Below are 23,713 nucleotides of genomic sequence, written 5' to 3' on the forward strand. Positions count from 1 at the left end.
CCTCCAGACCCAGCAGCGTGCCTAATACAGGAGTTATTCTGCCCCAGTCCTTTATTCTGATATGGGTTCCTCAGCTGGATTTCCCTCCAAGATGGTGTCCGAAGGGGAAGGCGATGCATCAAGCACCAGTACTAGACGGTGTATCACAGCAATTTGCTGATCACACCGCTAAACATCACCTGTAGACTTGTAGTCTTTAGCTGAGAGTCTGGAAGGAGTAACAGGTGTTGGCAAAATATGTGATTTTTTTCTATGACTAAATGCCCTCGAGGACACTTTAAATAGGCGATCCTTCATCACTTATAGAGCACTTAAGAGAATGAAGGTGGACTTGTAGATTGTTACATCTGGTTGGCACTTGGCGTGTCCTGTATCCAGTTGAAAAGGACTATACTTACTACTCTAAAGTTCATCATAAGTGTACACAAATAAACATAAACATGCTAACATAGGGATTCAAGTTTATTTGAATCATGCACCCATCTCCCTTACCATTTCCAAAAATCAGGGGGCCACGAAAGCTTGGAATTGGCATCTCAATCCCACTTTGCTTAACGATACTACATTCCAGATGCAGATGGAGGAAACTTTGAGATTATATTTTCAAGAAAATTACATTGCAGAAGTCACCCGTATGTGCATTTTGGTTGCCCACAAATGCACATTAAAAGGGAAACTAATCAAATTTGGGGCAAAAAACAGGAGTGAGAGGCTCTCCAAATTATTAACAGAGATTGCTTTGGAGCCCCTCCACAAACAATCACACAGCAGATTAGTACAGATCTTATGTTGGTACGTCAAGAACCACAAAATTTGTTGGATTAAAATGCCTGCAGAATTTTGAGAAATTGCCAGAGTGGCAAGTATCTGATAATGGTCCTTATGGATGCCAAATCAGCTTCTTATATTCCTGAACTTCTTGATGCGAATGGCTGCCCTGTATATATTTCCAATGATATTTATATATTATATTTTATAATATTATATAAATCAGGGGATGCCAAGATTCTAGAGAGACCATTTTCTGAAGAACTTAAATGGGTGCTTTTCTCAGATGAAACTGAGCAAAAGTTCTGTCCCAGATGGGTTTACTACCCAGTATTACAAACTGTTCTCACATATCTTGAATACTTTTAAAACCATGTAACAGTTTGTCTACGGATCCTAATGCATCCCCTGATTTTGCGGAAAGACATATCACTGTCCTCCCAAAGCCGGACAAGGACCCTAAATATTGTTCTATTTATAGACCCATTTCTTTACTTAATGTAGATCTAAAACTGATGGCTAAAATATTAAACAATCATATTCTATTCTAATATCTATCCCAATTTTCAAACTGGATCAAGTGAGATTTATGCCCAACAGGGAAGCCAGGGCTAATATGAATAAAATTTGATGTACAAGGCCAGGATGTCTGGTTTTATGCTTCTCTCCACTGATGCAGAGAAGTCCTTTGATTGGATGGCATGGGACTCTCCATGATGTTGTGGCTGTCCTCACTGTACCATCTCCCACAAGCAAGGGTAAAAGTAAATGGAATATTTTCCAACTTTTTTCCATATGGAATGGTTCTTTACAGGGGTGCCCTCCCCACTCTTGTTTATGTTAACACTAAAACCTTTTCTGTTAAAGATGGGAGCAACTCAATCTATTGCAGGACTGGGGACGGGATGTAAACAAGTGACTGCTTACGTGGACAAATTTTCTATTTTTTTGACCAAACGCACAGCTGTCTCCCTAACTTGAAACAGGAATTTTAAACATTTCCAATCAGTTTTTATTTTTAAAATCAAATATTCTAAGTCAGCAGCCCTTGATATCAGCTATGGGATCTGAGTTCACTGAAGAACAATGGTCTAGGGTATGTATTTTAACACACAAATGTTTAATTAGCACAAAACTTCAGAAGTATTCTCCTAAGGAGGCTGCAGAGACCTGTTGGAGGCTGCAGGGACCTGTTGGAGATGTCACCAGGCAATAGGCTCCATGTACCAAATTTTTCATTCCTATTGGTCTCAAAATTGTAAACATGAGTTAGCAAATTTCCACAGAAACTATTTTGCTTACCCCACAACAGTGCCTCTTGCATGTATCTGACAAATCCTTGAAGGGATTCAAAGCATCTCATTTACTTCACCTACTGAACACTGCTTGCACTCTGATACCACCACTGGCTTCAAAAGGTCCCTGACATTTTACCTTACCTCATGGAAGGAGCCAAGGCTATTGCAACAGATACCCTTCAAAAATGTTTGGGAACACAGTTCATCAGGGGAATGTTTGAAGCCTCTACCATCTACAAATCCCTATTTAGGTAGAAAGGGCCAACTACCAACAATTCATTTTAGGTCCCCCCTCCCTTGACTTCAATTTTCAATGTAATCTTATAATTTATAAATTTACAATGTGGAATCACTCTGATGTTTTAAATTTTAATTTAACACCCCTGGCTGTATTCCCGAGTGTGGCTCAGGGTGAATTTTATATACCAAAAGCGGTAACCCCGAGCCACACTCGGGGTAGCACATAAAAAACCTACCTGCTCCCCACGATCCAGCGGCGTCCTCCAGCGATCTCCAGCCGGCTTCTGTATCACATCCTCGGCTTAATCAATGTGATGCGTGAACACTTAACACCCCTGGCTGTATTCCCGAGTGTGGCTCAGGGTGAATTTTGAATACCAAAAGCGGTAACTCCGAGCCACACTCGGGGTAGCACATAAAAAACCTACCTGCTCCCCACGATCCAGCGGTATCCTCCAGCGATCTCCAGCAGGCTTCTGCATCACATCCTCGGCTTAATCAATGTGATGCGTGAAGCGTTGGTACTCTGGGAGGTGTGGCCTATCAGAAAATTTAAAAGCAGATTTCATTGTAATCTGCTTTTAAAACATTGATCACAGTGAAATATAATAAATAATACATGTAAAAATACATCTAATAGTGCATTCAACAGCTTTGTCCAGTGCCCTAATTTACTGTTTGTCCACTACCTGCCTTGACCTTGGTCTGACCTTTGCTTAAACTTTTCCCGACCTTTTCCTCATTTGAACACTTGTCTCTGACCTTGAACATCCTTGACTTCTTACTGGAAACTTGACCACATCCATGACTTCCAAAAAGAGTCTCGCCAGCGCAAAAGCTGTTTTCAAACAGCTAGAAAGCAGCGATAGTGATTTGGAATCACTTGTGGAATCGAGCAATAGTGATTCACCAGGAAACTTGTCATCAGACAGTGACAGTGAAAGTGAACACAGGGACAAATCTGAGCTTAAGGTCAGTAATGTGAGAACTTGGTGCTCTATTGACCTTGTTGTGGCTCAGGCAGTGCCCCCAAGATTCCCATTTACTGGGGCACCTGGTGTGAAAATAGATGCTGAACGCGACGACCCCTTGGCATACCTGCAATTGTTTCTGATTGATGAGGTTATTGAAACAATTGTTGCTGAGACAAACAGGTACGCTGAACAACATTTAGCTGCTCCACACCTGAGGTTTGCAAGAGGCAGAAAATGGGAACCAGTGACCAAAGATGAGATTTGGCTATTTCTTGGCTTGGCTTGAAGTGATACTTCAGGGAGTGGTGGGCAAACATCTGCAGAAGTGGTATTGGTCTACCAATAAAATACTTGCCACTCCATTCCTTGGCAGTCATGTTAGAGTACAGATTTACCCTGATCATGAAATATTTACACGTCACAAACAACAAAGAATTTGATGAAACTACTCATCCTGCACCGAAACTCAAGAAAATTTGGGAAGTACCCAAAATTTCCAACAGACCTATGTGCCAGAAAGAGATATCAGCATAGATGAAAGTCTAATGGTCTACAAGGGGAGGCTCAGCTGGGTGTAATACATTGCATCAAAAAGAGAACATTTAGTGTAAAATTCCACATGCTGTGATAATTGTCAACTGGCTGCTTTTGGAATTGGAATACCTTGGAAAAGTAACAAATTTCAACCCAAAAAACATCTTCTGTTCACTGAGCCATTGCTGAGCCACTGCTAAATCAGGACTATTGTATCACAACTGACAACTTTTATACTTCTCCTGAACTTTATGAGTTTCTTCTGCAACACAAAACAGATGCTTAAAGAACCATTGGGGCTAACCGGCGCAACATGTCATCAATGTTTGCAAAAAGGAAGCTGAAAACAGGAGAAATGGTTGCCTGGCAGAAAGGCACAATCATAGCCCTGCTATGGCGTGATAAGAAAAATGTGTGCCTAATTAGTACAGTCAATAATATAATGCCTCCACTGTTATGATACGAACAAAATGTAGGAAAGAAATAATGAAGCCACAAGTAGTGATAGACTACAATAACATCATGGGAGGTGTCGATAGAGCTGATCAAGCAATGACATTCTACCCAGCAATGAGGAAACAGCAAAAGAAGTACTACAAAAAGATCTTTAGGCATCTTGTTGAGTAATGCTTGTGGAATGCCTACATTCTCTTCAGACAAAAGAGTGATAGGCCTGTGAGCCATTCTGACTTCATTTGGAAAGTTTCAGAATCTTTTGTCAAGAACCACCAAACACCATCAATGGTCGTGAATAGACCTGGACGTCGTGCTGTTGCAGTTGTCAACCCTGAACGCCTGACTGGTCGTCACTTCAGGGACTAAATCCCACCAACTGAGAAAAAGGCAGCACCTACAAGGATGTGCATGGTTTGTTGCTCAAAGAGAGAAGACAACGAAAGGAAGATCAGAAAGGAAACCAGGTTCAACTATCCTGATGACGTCGGACTTTGTGCAGTATCATGTTTCAAAGTTTACCATACTTGGGATGTCTACTAGACCAATATGCAGTGTCTGCTTATTTATCAATAATATTGCACCCTTGTTTGGACAAAATTCATTATTTTTGATTGAATTAAATTATTAAATTAAATGTATTGGTATTATATTTTATTATTTTTTTATAAATATTATTTTTAAATAATTATTATATAATGATTTATGATTTGTATTTTAAACTTTATCATACCTGGGAGGTATTCCTAAGAATTACAGGCCTACAATATTAAACAACAAATTTCCATGCAAAACAATGTATGGCTTTTGACATAAAAATACTGACATAATTAGACTGCCAGGCAGGCAAACTGTTTTTTTATTTATTACGGTATGTTTTCTTTTGTGACATTTTCCTCTTCTAATCTTAGAAAATTTCCTTATCTAATCAAATCTCTTTTAGAATAAGCATTATTTTTTTTCAATAAAATTTTAAAGTGTGGAAAAACTAACCAGTATTAGATTGGTGACTTTTTTCAACCACTTGTTTCTGATGCCAAGCAATTGTAACATGTCAAAGAAATTTTTAATTTATTTCTTAAATGTACATCAGCTGGTAAAATTAATGTTATGATCATAAGAGAACAGATATCCATGCATCTAAAAGTTGCTGTTCTGATTTATGTAGAGAAAAATGGTGTTACTTATATAGGTAGTCCCCAAGTTACATTGTAGGTGTGTTCTTAAGTTGAAATTGTACGTAAGTCAGAACAGGTACATTATTTTATTTATTTGTAAATAAATATAATAAATTGCTATAAATATATATATTTATAGCAAATATTGTACATGCTGAATATAGTGCATTTCCTTCTAAAAAACTAAATAAAATGTTTAGAAGAACAACGTACATAAAAAGGTGGTTGGAGAGGGGGGGAGTGCAGAAAATTATCAGCTAAAATGATCTCAAATGCTTTAAAATGGCAACCAAAACATGAAAGACATGGAAGAACATGAAAAACTACCATTCAAATGGATAGAAGAATAGCCAAAATGGCAAAGACTCAGCCAATTGTCTACTCCAGGATAAGCAAATGTCTAAAGTTACCATTAAGTACTGTTACAATTAAACACCTAAGTGAAGCCAAACTAACAGCAAAAAGTCCCAATGTTAAAAAAAAAAAAAGACTTGCTGAAGAGGTTACACTTTTCCAAAGAACACATTGACTGGCCTAAAGAGAAATAGTGCAACATTTTTTGGACTGATGAAAGCAAGGAGCCACAGACAGTTTGACAGAGGACCCCCAAACACTGATGTGAAGCCACGGTACACTGTGAAGACAGTGACGCATGGTTGTGCAAGCATCATGATATGGGGATGTTTCTCATTCTATGGTGATGGGCCTAAATATCACATCCCAGGGATTTTGGATCAATTTGAATACATCAAAATACTTTAAGAGGTCATGTTGCCTTATGCCTGAGAAGCAATGCCCTTCAACAAAACAACCCCAAACACACCAGTAAAGGAGCAGTTTCTTGGTTCCAGACCAACACGATTGATGTTTTGGAGTGGCCAGCCCAGTCCCACCTAATTTAAATCAGCAAGCGGGTTCACTCTAATGATACATATACTGCTACCCTTATTGACATGTATATGAGTATCTTCAGCTTTGTGCCGCTATCTTACTATGCATACAAATTATTTAAATATTTGCAGTATACAAACTTATTTAAAACATATACAGTCATTAGTTGTTCAATCAGCTTTGAATTTACCACGGCTATGTAATAAAGGAACATAGCAAAATCATCCAGTCAAAATAACTAATGAAGCAGGTCCTTGCAATAGCTGTTGATAGGTCTAAAGAACATTGTACAAGCAGACTGTTTAATGTGATTATTTTAAAACTTGTCTTTACTTTTTTACTTTTGCCTATATTTGGTTTATTCTAGGGGTGAAATTGATGTGTATTTTATTTGTTTTTTTGTATTTTAATTTTTTAAAAGTTTTTGGAAATGGACTAAAGCATAACTAACATTACATGCACATAATATTAATGGCATTAAGTAATTTATACCAAATTTATATTAATATTATATAATAATATATAATATTATAATAATATTTTTTCATATCAAATGTGCCTGATATCAAGAGTGACACCCCAAATTACCACCATTTATTTGTTGCTTAATTGCAGGATATTAGGTGATGATGTCACCATTGCTCAGCTCAAACAATCAAACTTCAGTCAAACAAATAAATACCCAAATACAAAACATATATGAGAGATTTTTACCTTCCATTAGTATTTGAAACTGTCCTTTCAGTCCTGGATGGCAATATAGGAGATCTGGTCTTTCTGTGCTGCAGTTTTACTAAACTTACAGGTCTTTTTCATACTGTAACTGGACAGTAAAAAAAAGAAGCACCACACTGATGAACTCTATGTCAATCTGCTTGCTCACTTGCACACTCTGGGCCTGATTTATTAAAGCTCTCCAAGGATGGATAAAATACACTTTCATCAGTGAAGATGGGTGATCCAGCATACCTGGAATGGATCTAGTCCAGGATTCAAAACATTTGCCAGCAATAGCAAATTACTTTGAATAAATCCTGTCCAGGTTTTCTGAATCAGCCATCTTCACTAATGAAAGTGTATTTTCTCCAGCCTTGGAGATCGTTCATAAATCAGGCCCAATCACTCTCTCTGGGCCTGATTCATTAAAGCTCTCCAAAGCTGGAGAGGACACACTTTCATCAGTAAAGCTGGGTGATCCAGCAAACCTGGAATTAATTCCTTCAATGTAATTTGAAATGTAATAGCGAATGTTTTAAATCCTGGACCAGATCCATTCCAGATTTGTTGGATCACCCAGCTTCACTGATGAAAGTGTATCCTCTCCAGCCTTGGAGAGCTTTAATAAATCAGGCCCTCTGTGTTTCTACTTAGCAAGCTCTTTGCACTGCAGCACATCTGATTAGATCCCTATATTGCTTCTCCTGTAATCTCTTCTATGTTGTACATGGACTGCAAGTGACTAATATGAAATATGTGCCTGATATTTAAATATGAAAAACATACTTACATTGGTTGTATATCAGATAACATGTTTTATCTTAAAAGTGATTGGCTTATTCACAAAATGTGTTTTGTAACTTGCCCTGGCTGGCTTCCAACCAGTGCTTCTTCCTTCTCAGGAAAATGGCTCTGATCTTTCACAGACAGACAACAGAGTTTGGCTCACACAGCCCCTGATGCTTAGCACCAGGTGTGCTAAATGGGCCTCTGAGCCTCAAGAAATGGGGGACTGAGAATCCGTCCCACCTTACTCTTGCAGATTCCCAGGAAAACCAGCCCCTGAATACAAATGACTAAAAACCAGCAGAAAAAATACATGTTAAATGAAAACAAAAGCACTGCTGGTTTCACCTTAGTAGTAATACCTGCTAAACTGTGGTCCCACGTACCTCTCATCCAAAAAGCATCAGCTCTGTTGTGTCCCTGCTCAATGTTATACTACCACCTGGTGACCCTGGCATTTGCTTTTGTTCTGGGCCCTCTTTTTTCAGTGCGTGATGAGCCTGAATTTTCTCCCCGACAAGTACTACCCGAGGCTCTGCAGTGCTTAGTTGATTCCTGCTCCACAGTGGCATACCTGTTCTCTGTGGGTGTCAATTGTCTACTGAGATATGCTACTGGATGTTGCTTCCCATTTACTGCATGGAATAGAATGTAAAGAAAGGCCACTTACACCTCTTATGCTCAAGTAACAGTTCCTGTTTTCTTCCCCTATGTGAGATTCTTGAGTGGGGCATCTAGTATGGCACAGTTAGGGACAAGCTTACGGTATGTGTGATAAGAAGGCTTTCACCTGCTTCTAAGAGTAAAAATGTTGCCACTTCTAAATAGCCTCAAACTTTGGTACCTGTGACTTGACAGCTCCTTTTCCAGAGACATACCCTAAGTACTCCAGGGCAATCAAGTCCTCCTCTAACCCTAATGTGCACATGGCCAGGACCGCTACACTAGGTGCAGAGGACTTTCCCAGTCTGGTCTAAAGATGAACACATCGTCTAGGCAGGCAGAGACATAAATTTGATGCAGTCCATCATCTGCTGGAAGGTGACCTGAGCCCTGTGCAATCTGAATGCTAACCATTTGTATTGCCAGTGCCCCCCCTGAAGTGGTAACGGACACTCTTCCTTGGTTTTTTCAGTCAGGGGTACCTACCAGTTGCTTTTGGTAACTGTTCCTAAGTTACTCTTTGTAACAGGGTAGTGATGTACTAGGCTTGTCCTAGCCTATTTTTAAGCTCATCCACCTTGGGCATGGGATATATGTCAAATTTGGAGACCTCATTTCGTTCTTGAAAATCCTTACAGAATCAGATGCTCCCACGTTTTGGTACAAGGACCCCAAGAATAGGGCTGGACCACTCACTATGGGATTCTCCAGCATTTTCCTAACCTCCTTGGCGAATGCCTGACGTCAAGCCTTCAGGATCTGGTAAGATTTTCCGCAAACCTTAACCCAAGGCTCCTTTTCAATATCTTGTTTTACAATATTGATCAGGCCAGGTCTGTCTGTGATTATTTGTCAATTTCAGATCAAAAACTCCCTCACTTTCTATTTCTGTCTCTCACAGCTGCTTTTACTTCTTGCACTTCTGGGGTCTCCACTACTACAGCTGTGGGGAGTGTAGTGCCTTCTGATCTTTCCAAGACTTAATTATGTTAAAAATAATATCTTCTGAAAAAACCAACACTTGGTCGCAGGGTGGAAAGTTTGGACACGTATAGTGCTATTATACCCTCTGCTTGACCGTAGCCAAACAATCCTACATGTCGAAAACACGTTCTACCACTTTCTTCCATGGTGTGGATTCACATCACATATTCAATTTGTTTCTGCATTTAAAAGGTTTTTTAGCCGTTTGCCCTAAACTGATCCTCATTAGGACTAAAACATATTCTAGCCATGGTTCTGGTTGAATTATACATTTAGATATCTGAACAAAGTTTTGACTATAGTTTAGTTTTAATTTGTTTGCAAAAAGCTAAATTTGAGTTGCATCAAAACTGTATATTGAAGCACTATTTGATACAGATGTGTATATTGTAACCATTCATGAAAAAAGGGCATCAAGAAATAGCCCAAACAGTTTTTTCCTAAATTATTTTTCAGCACGGGAATAAACAAATATAGTAAAATGAAGAAAGTCTATCCCCAACAAGTTCGCAGCAGAAAAAAAATCAAGACCTTTAAACATTAACATCTCTCACATCAAAGAATGCATCTGGTAATATACAGGGCAGTATATTACTATAACAATGGTCACAGATTTTGGGGTGTCACCTAAAAGGTTCTCCAAAACAGACCACATATGTACTTTTTTATTCTTTCAGTGTTAAAACTTTCATCTGGTAGCAGGCTTTGACAGAGTAGTGGGAGTGCAAGAAAGCGAGCCCTTGCTCTTCAGTCAGTTTACTGTGGCCGCTAAGCAGGTAATATATGAATCTAGAACCAGGGACTTTTTTCCACCTAAAACTTTACAAAGCTTGAAGACTCCAGGACCCGGACCAGAACTAATAACAGATATGTCACATATTGGGGTCAGAATCCAGTGAAAGCGAGTTTCCAGCCTGCCGATGCTCTGTTCTGTAGTATGAAGAATGTGTGGCTGAAGTGCAAGGTCTAAGGAGACACTGCTTTTCCCCAGAGCACCCAAGAAGGTGTTATTGAATCTTGTATGGATTACTCCCAGCTTGCAACCCCCAGGAACACCAGAACTGGCAGCCAGAAATTATGGTACCAGAATAACAATTTTAGGACGGGTCAGGATGTACAAATGGGAAGATGTTGTCAGGAACAGGGAGCAGCTGGAAACAGAACAAGCAACATATATGTATGTGGGAATACTGGAACACTAATGATCCCCGAAATACACAGTTTCCCTGGGGTTTAAAAGGCATAAAGGTCACCAGGGGCATGAAACTAATGCAGCTCAAAAGACAAGTGACATTGCAAAGACAGAAACCCACTGAATGTCTGCAATGCAGGCGCTCTGAGCAAAAAACAGCCTATCACAACTGAATTTGGAATACAAATTGTGAATTATGGAACATTGGTTCATAACTTGGAGTTATAGTAGAGAATCATGGTAGAAGTTAAAGGACTTCAGATGTGAAGGTTGATTACACTGGTCAACAAATATTTTCCTGTCAATAGATTAAAGTCATTTTAGGTTATGTTTGATGCACAGATTCCAAACATGGTATTGGTTTTGCTAGACTGGCTCTAGTTTTTAAAATGATTACCTTAATAACCTCATAGAAAACTAATGAAACATGCAAAATAAGCAAAATTAAACTAGATATGCCTACGTATACAAAATTAAATTTTTGAAACACTTAATGTCAATATATTCCATATTCAGTATATTTACAGAACTAATCACAAAAGAGGACATTGAAAAAATCAGTTTGTATGATTTCCTTTTATGCTGGTGATCAGGACAATCACGTTAAAGGCTCCAGCAGTAGTCTGCCATCATGTGTCTATCCCATCTGCCCCGATACTTTTCTTCGATCAACTTTATATCTTGATGAAACCTCTCCCCTTGTTCCTCACTGAAATTGCAAGGGTTTTCTGGAAATTTTTGCAAATGGCTATGGAGATAGTGTACCTTTATGCTCATAGTAGCACCCAAATTTTTAAAGTTTAGGAGCATGTTTTGTACCAGTTCTTCATAATTTTGTGCTTTATGGTTACCCAAGAAGTTCTTGACAACCATGACATAGCTGTTCTAAGCAGAAGCTTCAGTACCAGTCATGTAACGTGTGAACTTTTAATCTTTTATCAGTTTCTGAATCTGGGGTCCATCAAAGATTCTCGCTTTAAATTTTTCAGTACTCAATCTAGGGAAGAATCTACAAATTTTGAAGCAATCACCGTCCTTGTTCAGAGCTCTAACAAATTGCTTAATTAATCCCAACTTTATGTGTAGTGGAGGGAGAATGATTTTTTCTTTGTCAACCTTTGGCTCGTTTATGATATTTGTTGCACCTTTTTTCCTTTGGAGGCCATGTCACTTTTTTTCCAATGATCCTGCATTGCTCTACTATCCCACAAGCAGATGAAACATGGGTACTTTATGTATCCACTTTGCTGTCCTAGTAGGAAGTTCACCATTTTTAAATCAACACATATAGACCATTGGTGTTCATAATAGCAATGCTTTTGTAAGACCATTTTGATATTTTCATATTCTTCCCTAAGTTTTGTTGAGTGACCAATTGGAATTGATGCATAGCAGTTGCCTATATGCAATAAAACAGATTTCAAACTTCGAGTGGAACTGTCTATGAAAAGCTGCCAGTCTTCTTCTCAGTATTCTGGTACTCCCAAATGGGCTAGTAGTCCAGGGATGTTACAACAATACACAAAGTCTCCATCTTCACTGAAATATGGTAGAGTGCCACCTCTTGTCCTATAAACTGTCATTTTAACTTCCGGTCTTAGACAGTTCTTTTATTTTAGCCTTGATGCTAAAAGTTCAGATGATAGTTTTGACAGACTTAGGTCACGTATTAAATCATTGAGCTCTTCTTGGGAGAACTGCTGGTATGATAAAACACTTCGTTCATTTTCATTTCCACTGCTAACTCCGGGATTATACTCCAAACCCTGTATATCCTCCATGTCGGATACAGGAATATGAGGGAGTGTACTGAACACTGGTATGGGAACATCAGCACCATGCAGCACAGGTCGTCTTGCTGATTCCAAATCAAGGTACTCTTTTTCATTCACAGCACAAAAATAACACTCATTATAATGATTTTTTGGCTCTCACCATACTATAGGTACACCAAATTTCAAACTTTTCAGTTTTCCATGTTTCCACTGACGTAGTCACTCTAAACAAGTTTTTCATACCATATGGGGAACCCAATACTTATCTTGGTCCCCCAGTTTAATACCAAAATATGCAAGATATGCTTGTTTCACAAATTCTGTAATGTTTCTTCTCTCTTTTTGCTGAGAATATTTACCACAAATGTAGCAAAATACATTAGGGTCCTTTAAACAACTTCTTGAAGAAAATGTATGAATAAAGGCAAATTAAAGTTTCATGAAAATCATGCTACATTTAATATATAAAATACAAAACATAGGTGTAAATAAAGATTGATAATAATATGCTGTGTTGTTGGTAAAATGTGTCTATTCTGAACTAGAGCCAATTCAATTAAACTGATGTCATTTATGGATTGAGCAGACCTGAAATACACTAAATATATTGAAAAATCCTTGGCAAGCGAAACAATTTCTTTTTTTTTGTTTTTGAGCTATAGTAGTGATCCTTTACGATCTGATATACTCAATCTCATTGAAGGAACCTTGAGCTGGATGTTCTGGGTAGACAGCTAAACTTTATTTTTGGATTGGAACAGGAAAGCAGTATGATGCTGCTAGTCAGCAATTTCTTGTCTTTGAGATCAGCTTGAAGAAGATCCTGACCTGATTTTGTAGGTATTGTTCCAGTGACTGGTTAATCCTTTTTGTTTTGTTTAGCTTTTTGTTTGGAGATGATAGGTTGAGAAATACTGTACAATATCCAAAATAGTAGGTTAAGTTGATTCTATTGTACATACCAATATAGAAGGGCATGCATTACAACCTAAAATTTCACAGACAAAAAATATGAATCCAAATTATCTTTGTAAATTAACCCACCAATAATGTCAGGTGAGGAAAGCAGGAAAGTCTCATGAACCCCAATATGTCTGTAGAGTTTGAGTTTGTGGGCCCAGTGAAGACATTTTGTGCTCAGCTCCACAGGCACCAGGGTTGTACTCATGGGACTGGCGAATTTCTGGAAGCCAGAGCCAGAATAAGAAGAGAAGTAATACATTTGGGCTTTGGTGGAACATATGAGTCCATGAACAAGAGATTGCATCTTCTCCAGTGTTAGTGGATCTTAGTTTAAAACTTAAAGCAACCTCAAAGCAGGAGTACAACAGTAACCAACAAGCTTGGCTGACCTTATTTTAGGGCTGCTATATGTTGAATGTTTTCGCTTACTGCTCCATCTTCTCCTCTCTTTTTTCTTTGACAGACACTGATAATGATGTGCATAGGCCAAGCTTCATTCTGGTGTGTGAGCTACATTCACACTGCACTGTACCGTAACTATGCCATCCCAATTGGAAATTTCCAAGCCGTGCCCGGTGGACAGGGCCTATAATTTAGGACCGCAACGTAAGAATAATAACAACCTCCGGCCTATAAGTGTTCGATATCGAGATTATACAGACAGATTAGGTGTCTCGCAAGCATATCGAAACAGACGCAACCTGCCAATAGAGGGCAAAAAAAATTTTGATTTTCGCAGATTACTCAGCGGAAGTTTCTTGGAAGAGAAAATTATTTCAAATGGTATGCTCAACCCTTCATCGCAGACAGGTATGGTTCTGCCTGGCATACCCGGCTACTCTATATATTGGTAATTTCCAAGGAGCCATCCATGTATTTACCAATCATAGGGAGAGGCTTTTCTACAAGAATGGCTCTCATCTCCTGAACCAACACGGGATGGGACACCTGAGGAATCGACCACAGTCTCTGATGAATGGCACAAAGCCCCGGAATCGCCAAATTCTGTGGCATCCACCGAATTATCCAAGAAGGCTAATCAAGTGCCTAAAACACTTTGCACTCACACCAAATCCCGCAGGGATAAATTAAGGATGAACAACTGATAAGGGTTGTTCTCTAATCTTTTCTACATTCCAACAACAGCTTTGGAATTATTATTTTATTTTTGTAAGGCGTGAAGTGACGTATGATCCACTGGATTTTACTCACCGGGTGTGGACCCACACTATGTTGCACTGGTTCCCTAACTCTAATGTTAATATACTGATAGCTCCATCCACCCACATGCAAAAACTCTAAGATTACCTGGTTGGAGTAATGGAGCTCATGCTTTATACAACTTTATACAACTTTGCTGATTGCTAAGTACTTTCTTACTCATACTTTGTCTATGCCTAAAAAAATTAAAAAAAAGGAACTTAGAAAAAGAAAATTTTAAGTTTTAGCCCTCTGATTCTATATATTTGTATTGTAAAGATGATCTTTTAATTTTATGTGTATCTGTAAAAACTCTCAAATGTGGTACTAAAATGTAAGAAGTGAGTATATTGTGTGTAAAAGGACTGTGCATAAGTGTATACTATAAGACCCATGTGGTGGAAAACAATGCAATTGTCCTCTCCTAGGTGCAAGGCAAACTGCTATGCAAGTAGAACAATTGCATGCGGTACAGTTCTTCCAAAAACAACTGCAAGGCCAAAGCAGTTAAGATCTCTGTTTAGTAAACACAAATGTATAAGGATACTGGATTTCTGGCATGATCAACAAATATCATTGAAAAAGAAAGCAAATGCAATAAGGAATAACAAAATAAAGAATACCATAAATACTACCCTCTTCAATCTGTCTTCTGACATTACTCTAAGTATACTTATCTGGTACTCTGCCAACTAAACTCTCACCTCTACAATTTATTATGAATGGTAACGCTTGACTCCATTCTTCCCACTACTGTTCATCTGCTGCTCCTCTGTACCTCATAACCAGATTAAAGCTACAGTGCAGTACCTTTAAATCACAATACAGTTCTTATCCTACCTACATTTTACCCTGATACATAAGAACCTTCCTAACTGGCCTCTTTCAATAACCTAATATTGAGCCCACACTGGGCTTCAAGAGTTCTCTCTCTGGAATTTCTTACCACATCTGATTATGTTTGTGCCTATTTTTATTTTACCAAGCCCTCAGAACCAACTTCTTCCAACTTGCCTTCCCAAATTTCCCTCTCTCTTTTAACAGCCAATAAATATCTACTATTTTATTTCTTCTACCTACTGAATAGAATAGTAAATTGGGAAGGGACCCTTTTCCCTTACTGTGTCATTTTTTTGGGTTCAAATACCATTTAAATACATGGTTTACAGTAAATCACTCAAAAATTGCAGAACCTGCAGATTTTTCTATCTTCAATAAGACTGCTAAATTACTCCTATTAACTTGGGTTTTCAAATTTTTGCTAACTCTTTAATAAAAGGAAACCTGAGACACATAGGCTCTGTTTGTAATACAGAGCCATTAAAACACATGGACCTGGAAGATTCCCACAGGGAAATGTCTGATTTCCTGTTTTATAAACAGAGACATTGGAACACCATTAAGGTATTACAATACATTTGGAGTTAAAATTATTATTAAAATACATCTATTAGTTAGTTTTTATGAATAATCTCAGAAGCTTGCTCACTTTAGACTGGTGAAAAAAGTGATTCTGAAATAAGTGAAACTAAAAAGAGTGTTTTTGAGATTGTGTTTTTAGGAGTTTTGCGTTTTTTAGATATTTGACTGTTGGGTGACTGTGAATCTTGTGTCTTATCATCTCTGCCTCTGTTAGCCTCTAAATACTTTTCTGCCAGTTTTTTTCCTAAAAAGCTTTTTTTCTTCCCTTTAGACCACTATACAAAGGGAGTAGTTAAGGGTTCAGAGGTGATATGAGTTCTAGGTAAACTCACCTTTGAGGTTGCTAACTTTGGCTGGTGAACAAAGTGGCTCTGAACTAAGTGGCGTTAAGAAAACACAGGAGCTGAAAACTTTAGGTTTTTAACCTTTTAAGGGATCTACAAACCTTTTACAATTTCCTGAAAGTAATACATTTTGTAACTTGGCAATTGCCTGGTAACAAGGTAGAAGGATCTGAGTGCACAGTCTGCCATATGTATGCACAAATGGAGCAACAGTTTCAAGATGAATACCACTATGACAGATGTGAGCATGTTACGCTTTTGGAATCACACATTAGAGATCTTGTGGAGTGCATTGCAACACTGAAATCAACAGACCACCTTGAGAGGGGTCTCCTGCTCACTGAGCAGGTAGTGCATGGGATAGATATGGAGGGTGGAGAGGTAAATAAGGTTTAATATTAAAGGTTACTGTAATTAGTGGGAGTGATAGTGGGTCCCAGAAAAGGAAAGCCAACCCTGTGTGTGAGCACCCTAACAGATTTGCAAAGGTATGTGAAGATCTGAGGGTGGCAAACTCAGAGGTGGCAGCCCTAAATGTTACTGCTACCCCTAACAGCCGGGAGAGCAGCCCGTCTAGTAGGGGTGGGGAAGACAATGCAGGAAGGCTTAGACAGTTGGTTGTAATAGGGGATTCTATTATCAGGAGGACTGATAGAATAGTTTGTTGCCCAGATTGTTTCAACCTAAGGGTTTGCTCTCTGGTGATAGGGTTTTGCATGGGCAGGGTATGACCCAGCTGTCTTGGTGCTTTTGGGAACCAATGACAGGATACATGGAAGATGGAGGATCCTTAAAAATCAGTTTACAAGAACTAGACTTTAAGATGAATGGAAGGACCTCCAGGGTTATATTCTCTAGAATATTTCCTGTGCTATGTGCACCACAAGAAATGCAGCAGGAGCTTAGACAAGTAAGTCCTAGTGTGAAAAGGAAGGGTTTGGGCTCTTAGAGCACTGGGCTGACTTTTCATTGGAGTAAAACCTTTATGGAGATGGTTTTCACCTAGAAGGGAAGGAAGGGGGTCTGCTGTGCTAGGGGAAAGATTTATGGAAATGGTGGAGGGATTTTTAATTCTGTGCATGCCCTAATCTTGGGAATATGCAGAAGAAGCCCTTTCTTTAATGGAAGAAAAAATCCCAGTCATGTTCATCCAGTGACAGCGGATCCAGTTCCAGAGTGTGGGGCAAATTAAAGTAACCAGCAAAAAAAACGGAGGCCACAAAGGACTATTACTTTCTTTTTTAAAAAATTAATTTGTGAAGCATTAGGGGGATAAAGGTTACATAGCACTACCACAGCCAAAGTGTGCATTGTGTAAGGATGTGCCTGCCCTCAAGGTTTATAGAGGTATAGATTTGATAGGAGAGAATGACGTATGTGCATGGACAAGTATGGCCTACCCTGTTGACTTTCGTTTTTTGCCTGGTGCTGAATACATAGTGGGGTAATATTGTTTAGCAAAATTAATGGCCTTCTTGAGCCAGATGCATCACCTGTATAAACACTATATCCGCCTTTGGACATCAAAGCTCTTGAAGGGCCAATCTACATGTAACCTTGGAGTTTGACAAAGGTACTTTTTGACATTTCTACAAAAACTGGAGAAAATGATCAACATTGTATCATTTATTTTGGTATGCTACATTACAGTACTTTACTTTATTTTGCAATTTCTTTTTACTGTGTATTACAGTGACATATTGCATGTTAACGATTTTCTTTTTTTGTTTCTAAAAGGCTACAATCGGGTACTTGAAATTCCAGCTTCTGCCCGCCACCTGCTTATACAAGAAACCGATGCATTCGCTCACAACTTTGGTAAGCAGCAAGGGGATTTAAAAATACCAGAGAATACTTCTACATAAGGTTTACATGTTTGATGTTGGGAGCTGGAGAGAAATAAACCTTTTTCAAGGTATTATAGCCTCACTATCAAGTGATTACTATGGGATTCAGGAGAGGCTGCAAAGTACTGTAGAGTGCCTAAAAGAAGTAATATGTAACCATAAGTCACCAAACTATAGATAAATATGGCTAACCATGGCAATTTAATGTCGTATCTGTGTCAAAGCAAGTACATTTATGTTTGTTTTTCTTCAGTTTTTTTAAATGATTTTATCTTTTTTACTGTAGAAGTGATTTCAGTGTCTATACAGTATAGTTGGACTCTGGCAATGTGGAAGCATCCAGGATGGTCAAAGGTTCCCATCTGTTTCCAATGTTAACCTTCTGAGACTCAGAACTAAGACTCAGAGCTGTCAAAATCCTAGTATATCTTCCAAGTATATAAGTAGACTGGGGGTTCTGTCCTTAAATCCTTGATCTACTTGAGTTATTTATAGGAGAGATCCCTGATGTCTCTATAAAGCTAAGTCTACATGGACTTTTAAATGCTTATTAACATCCATACCACCTTGAGTGCAATTATGAGTATTTAAAGGCTTTAAGGTGTTTAAAGCAAGTATAAAATTCTTATAAAAGCCCAAAATGTGTGTATGAGCATATGTAAGCATTTCTAGGTGTTTAAAGCAGGCATTTAAAAGCTAAATCTGAAAGTTATTGATTAATGAAAGTGTTTATAAACACTTAGGTGTGTTCTCTTTAACAACCAAAACTGTGCTGTTTGAACTGACTCATTGGAGTGAATGGAGATTTCAGACAAGGACATTTAAACAGTCTTTAAATTCTGGGGAAACAGTCTGTGTAGAAGACCTTCTTCTACCATCAGGTATAGAACATCAGTCCCCTTTTGTTGGTAATAAATCAAATACCGTATTTTTCGGACCATTAGACGCTCCGGACTATAAGACGCACCAGGTTTTCCCACAAGGGAAAACAAGAAAAAAAAAAATTGATTTGATTTCCCCTGAGATCCAGCGTTTGGCACTTGTGCCCGCCCATGAAGGCGGCGCCGATCGGCATTCATCAAATCAATCGGCGCCGCCTTCGTGGGCGGGCACAAGTGCCGCACGCTGGAACACAGGGGAACACAATGGAGGAACACAGACACTGGCTGCTGTCAGCCTCTGTCTGTTTTCCTCCTGTGTTCCCCTGAGATCCAGCGTGCGGCACTTGTGCCCGCCCACGAAGGCGGCGCCGATTGGCATTCATCAAATCAATCGGCGGCGCCTTCGTGGGCGGGCACAAGTGCCGCACGCTGGATCACTGAACAGGCAGAGATCGGCGCAGCCGGGGACCGGCGGGGACACAGGTAAGTAAAAAAATATGCCCCTGTACCTCTGCATTCGGACCATAAGACGCACCCTGATTTTTCCCCCACTTTAGGAGGAAAAAAAGTGCGTCTTATGGTCCGAAAAATACGGTAAGTGAAAATGCTAAAACATAGTACAATGTAATAAAAGACAGAATTTTGCAAGTACACACTTGCTGTGTTGAGTGATGTTTGGATGTTTACAATGCAAACCTATGCCAGCTAACCAATGTTAACTTGTTTAATGTACACAGTGACCAGCTCACAGGAATGCTGCCTGGGCCTATATCCCAAACTGGAAACTAAAGTAAATTTTTGCTTGTAAACCCAATGTCATGGTCAAATAGTTGTTAGGGGAGGACCACAAGCCGATGGTAGTGCTTACTGTAATTTTCCTTGATAATTGTCTTACAAGTCTAATATTCACATTAGTTAAAATCTTAGCTAATGCAGGTATTGGGTTGTAAGCCTATGCAATGTTTCTGTTACTTTATACAGTATTTACACTGCTCACATTACTTCGAGTTAGCTTCAGATATTTTGAAGCCTCTTCAGCTAAACAGCACTTTACCTAAAACTGAGGAAAATTGAGCACCATGAATTTTGAGCCTAAAATATTTATCTTTATGGGCTGTCACAGTATAAGTATGCATATTTTGTTAGTATTATTGAAGTATTGAAAAAATACTGTACATTTTACCTTAAACAAAATGCTCTGTTATAAAAATTTTGATTTAAGACAAAGTAATAGATTTTAACTAAGCTAATCATTAAACATTTTTCCCTGGGAGTTAAAAGGGTTAAAATGGTTTAGTTTCAATTGAATATTGCCATCAAGTTCCCTTTAAAAAATACAGAAATACAGGTTATCCAAATATATATATATATATATATATATATATATATATACTGTATATACTTTATGTAACTTGTCTATATTTTAAGGTGGGAAAAATCGAAACTTGTAAAACAATTTAGAGCCACAACAAAAATAGTTAATGTTAATGTTGAATATCCGCTATACTAAAATCTGTGGTCATATATTTGTATTTGCATTTGTATTTTTCTAGCTATTCAAAATCAAGCAACTGGAAAGTTCCTCTTGAACGATGAAAAAAATTCAAGTCCCCAGAGCTCAAAAGTATTTGTGAAAATGGGCATTGAATGGGATTATCGCAATGATGATAACCGAGAAACACTTCAGACTATTGGGCCTCTGCGATATCCAATTGTTGTTCTTGTAAGTTGAAATGTAGTATATACAGTGTTATGTGATGAATTCTAAATCAGTTATCTGAAGAGTGATCATTGAAACAGAAGTTCTTACAAAATGTATGCAAAAATTGAAATGACACAAAATGACTTGGTAAAAGTTACAGAAAACACATTAGCACAGGCTTACAACGTTACATGTTAAGAAATAAATGCACTCTCCTGGCTCCTCTGATGTGTTGTGTATACAGTGTCACTTTGAACTGAAGTCTTCAGTGTGTGTGGTTCTTGGTGGATAAGTACTTGCAAGTAATTGCACATGGTATACTAAGGTATATCCCCAGCCCTTATTTCATCAAAAAAAGCAAGTGACAGGAAATTTTCCTAGCATACATGAACATCACAGAAAAATAAAATTTTCTTCTAACCCTCTTCACCTCTAGGTTTTGTTTCTTTATATTTCAAATAATTATGTTTTACAGTGTACAGTGTAAAAGTATACACAAATGTAACAATGGGGGAATATAACAAATGGGACACAATTGTAATCAGTGGTTCAATTTTTACAATATTTAAGAGAAAGAGAGAATGAAAAAACAGCATCATCCTAACTTGTGGTCTTATGAGAGAGGGGGTATGTATGGGGTGGGGCGGTGGGAAGATACCAATTTGAGGGTATAGTATGATATGCAGATAGGCTTTGGGGAATCTCTATGTGAATCCAGGGAAAGAGTAGAGGAAAAAAATAACATTTTCCTTAGCAACTAGTTGTCTAAATAAACCACAGATCCCAGGTGTTGTAAAATGTGGAGATTTTATTTTGAAGAATGCACGGTCTGTTATTGCTGGACACGATCCAATTATATGTAGTAAAGTCGAGGGAAATGGTAGAAGCCTTCTAAAAATAAGTAATGTTAATGCGTGCTGCTAAAAGGATATATGACATCAAGCATGCAACCCATTTGGAGTAGGATTACATTTGGGAAATAGTAAATTGTATTATTGTAGTGTATTGTCCTAGGCAAGTTGGATTGAGTAACTGAATAAATTAGGTTAATATTCTGATCCAGAAGCTGAAATCTGTGGATCAGAAGGAGACATCTTTGGTAAAGGACTCTATCTCCTACCCATCTTGTACTTCCCATTAGGTGCCCAAATCAGTTTTCCATTGCTTCATGTAAAACAATTTATGCTCTTAATCAAGCAACGCCCCGCAAATCAATAAAATTCTTCCTCTGAAACCATCCAAAGACTTGTAAGTGCTCTCAAAAGGAGTAGAATGTGGAAAGGACATTGTCAGTTTCCATTTGGAATTATACTTGTTCCTGGACAGTCACTTTGGGTTACTGTAATATTTTTTATTATGTGCTTTGATTGGTCATTTTATTATCCTCTCGGTTTTCTGTCTTACATATTAAGTCCACCAAGTTCAACCACTAGGAAAAAAAACATATCCCAGACATAAAACCCAATAGACATAGTTGATCCAGTGGAAGGCAAAAAAAAAACCCTGATACAATTTGCTCTTATAAGCTGTGTATAAAAATAAAATAAATTCAGATTTTCCGTTTCACCTTAAACCCACATTTTGAGATTCTACAAATGCATTGACTCCTACAAATATAAAAAACCTTGGTTTAGTTTTGCAACCTGAGAGAGGTAGGATATCCTGCCATAGCGCAACTTAACTGAACCTTTACAGCTTAGGTTTTTTGTTATTTCAAAAACTTCTAGAAGTTTCAAATTGTTTCCCTCAATGAGTTTGCAAATATTGATGGATTCTGTAAACTACATTTAAGTCAAAAGAAGGCTAGCATTTTTGTTTTCAATTTTAAAGGCCAGTAGGCATACTGCTGTTAAAAATGTCATAGAAAGTTTGTCAGTATCATGGGTAACATTTACTTATACCATGGCATGAAAACAAAGTGTTATAACAAGTGTGCATATCTGGGTAGCAGTGACCATAATATGATTTAATTTAATGTAAGTTGTAAATTGGAAGCAAAAACAGGAAAGATAAAAACATTCAGTTTTCATTGCGGAAATTTGCCATTTTTATCATAAGTATGTGTAATCTCAGTCTGTGGGGTGTTGTATTCTCCATATGCCAGTTAGTTGGTGGGGGTGTAAGTGATTTATCACCCTTCCTATAGTGGAGTATGGGAGGTGGGAGGCCCCTTCTGACACGCCATAGGTCGGGTCTAGTACAAAATTAGTCTCCACCTATCATCATAGTGCCCTCAGCAAATTCATCTTTGATGTCTAGGAATTCTTCCAAATAAGGGATTTGATTGGTATTGAGAAGGTAAAGGTTGACCAATGTAAACATTTGTGACTGAATGCTTCCCTTTACTAGAAGGCATCTCCCATCTGGGTCAGCCTGTAGAACTACAAGCCACCAAGAAAGGGACTTGGCAATCAAAATACTGACTCCCTGTGACTTAGAATCAGGGGAATAGCCATGGTAAGCCAGCTGAAATCAGCTGTTTTTAAGTGATGGTATTTTATCAAGGTGGAAATCCTGAAAGAATGCGATTTGACACTGTATTTGGTTGAGTGCATTTAGAATCACTGAGCTCCTAGTTGGTGAGCTGAGGCCTTTGGTAGTAATAGGGAGAACAGTTGTGCTGCCCTTCCTTGTAAAAGAGGGTTACCTGGGTGAAGGGGTGGGGCACAGGATTACAGGGGTAGGTATGGGATAAAACGGAAAAAAACAGAGGATGACCCCCTGGCTGACAGAAAATTTAAAGCTTCTTTTTCCACAAAGGTTTTGTCTTTTTTAACCCCCTAACCGCTAAGCCCGTAATTTCTCGCACTAAATATTTTTGCTCTTTTGGATAACCCCGTATTTTTTCGCCTACACTAAAATCCCCACTTACCTGGTCCCGCTGTGCTAATCCAGCGTCGG

The 23,713-nt window shown here is 38.4% G+C and overlaps 1 protein-coding gene across 3 annotated transcripts in view; it reads left to right on the plus strand.

The window, feature by feature from the left end:
- LOC140323580 (A disintegrin and metalloproteinase with thrombospondin motifs 2-like) overlaps positions 1-23,713 on the plus strand; it is a 355,904-nt gene that overhangs the window by 217,642 nt on the left and 114,549 nt on the right. For all 3 annotated transcript variants that reach the window (XM_072400782.1, XM_072400783.1, XM_072400780.1), the window contains 2 exons: positions 18,120-18,200; positions 20,664-20,833. In XM_072400782.1, the coding sequence (XP_072256883.1) occupies positions 18,120-18,200; positions 20,664-20,833 (251 nt within the window). The remainder of the gene's footprint in view (positions 1-18,119; positions 18,201-20,663; positions 20,834-23,713) is intronic.

The sequence above is a fragment of the Pyxicephalus adspersus genome, chromosome 2 (assembly GCF_032062135.1).
Source record: "Pyxicephalus adspersus chromosome 2, UCB_Pads_2.0, whole genome shotgun sequence".
NCBI lineage: Eukaryota > Metazoa > Chordata > Amphibia > Anura > Pyxicephalidae > Pyxicephalus > Pyxicephalus adspersus.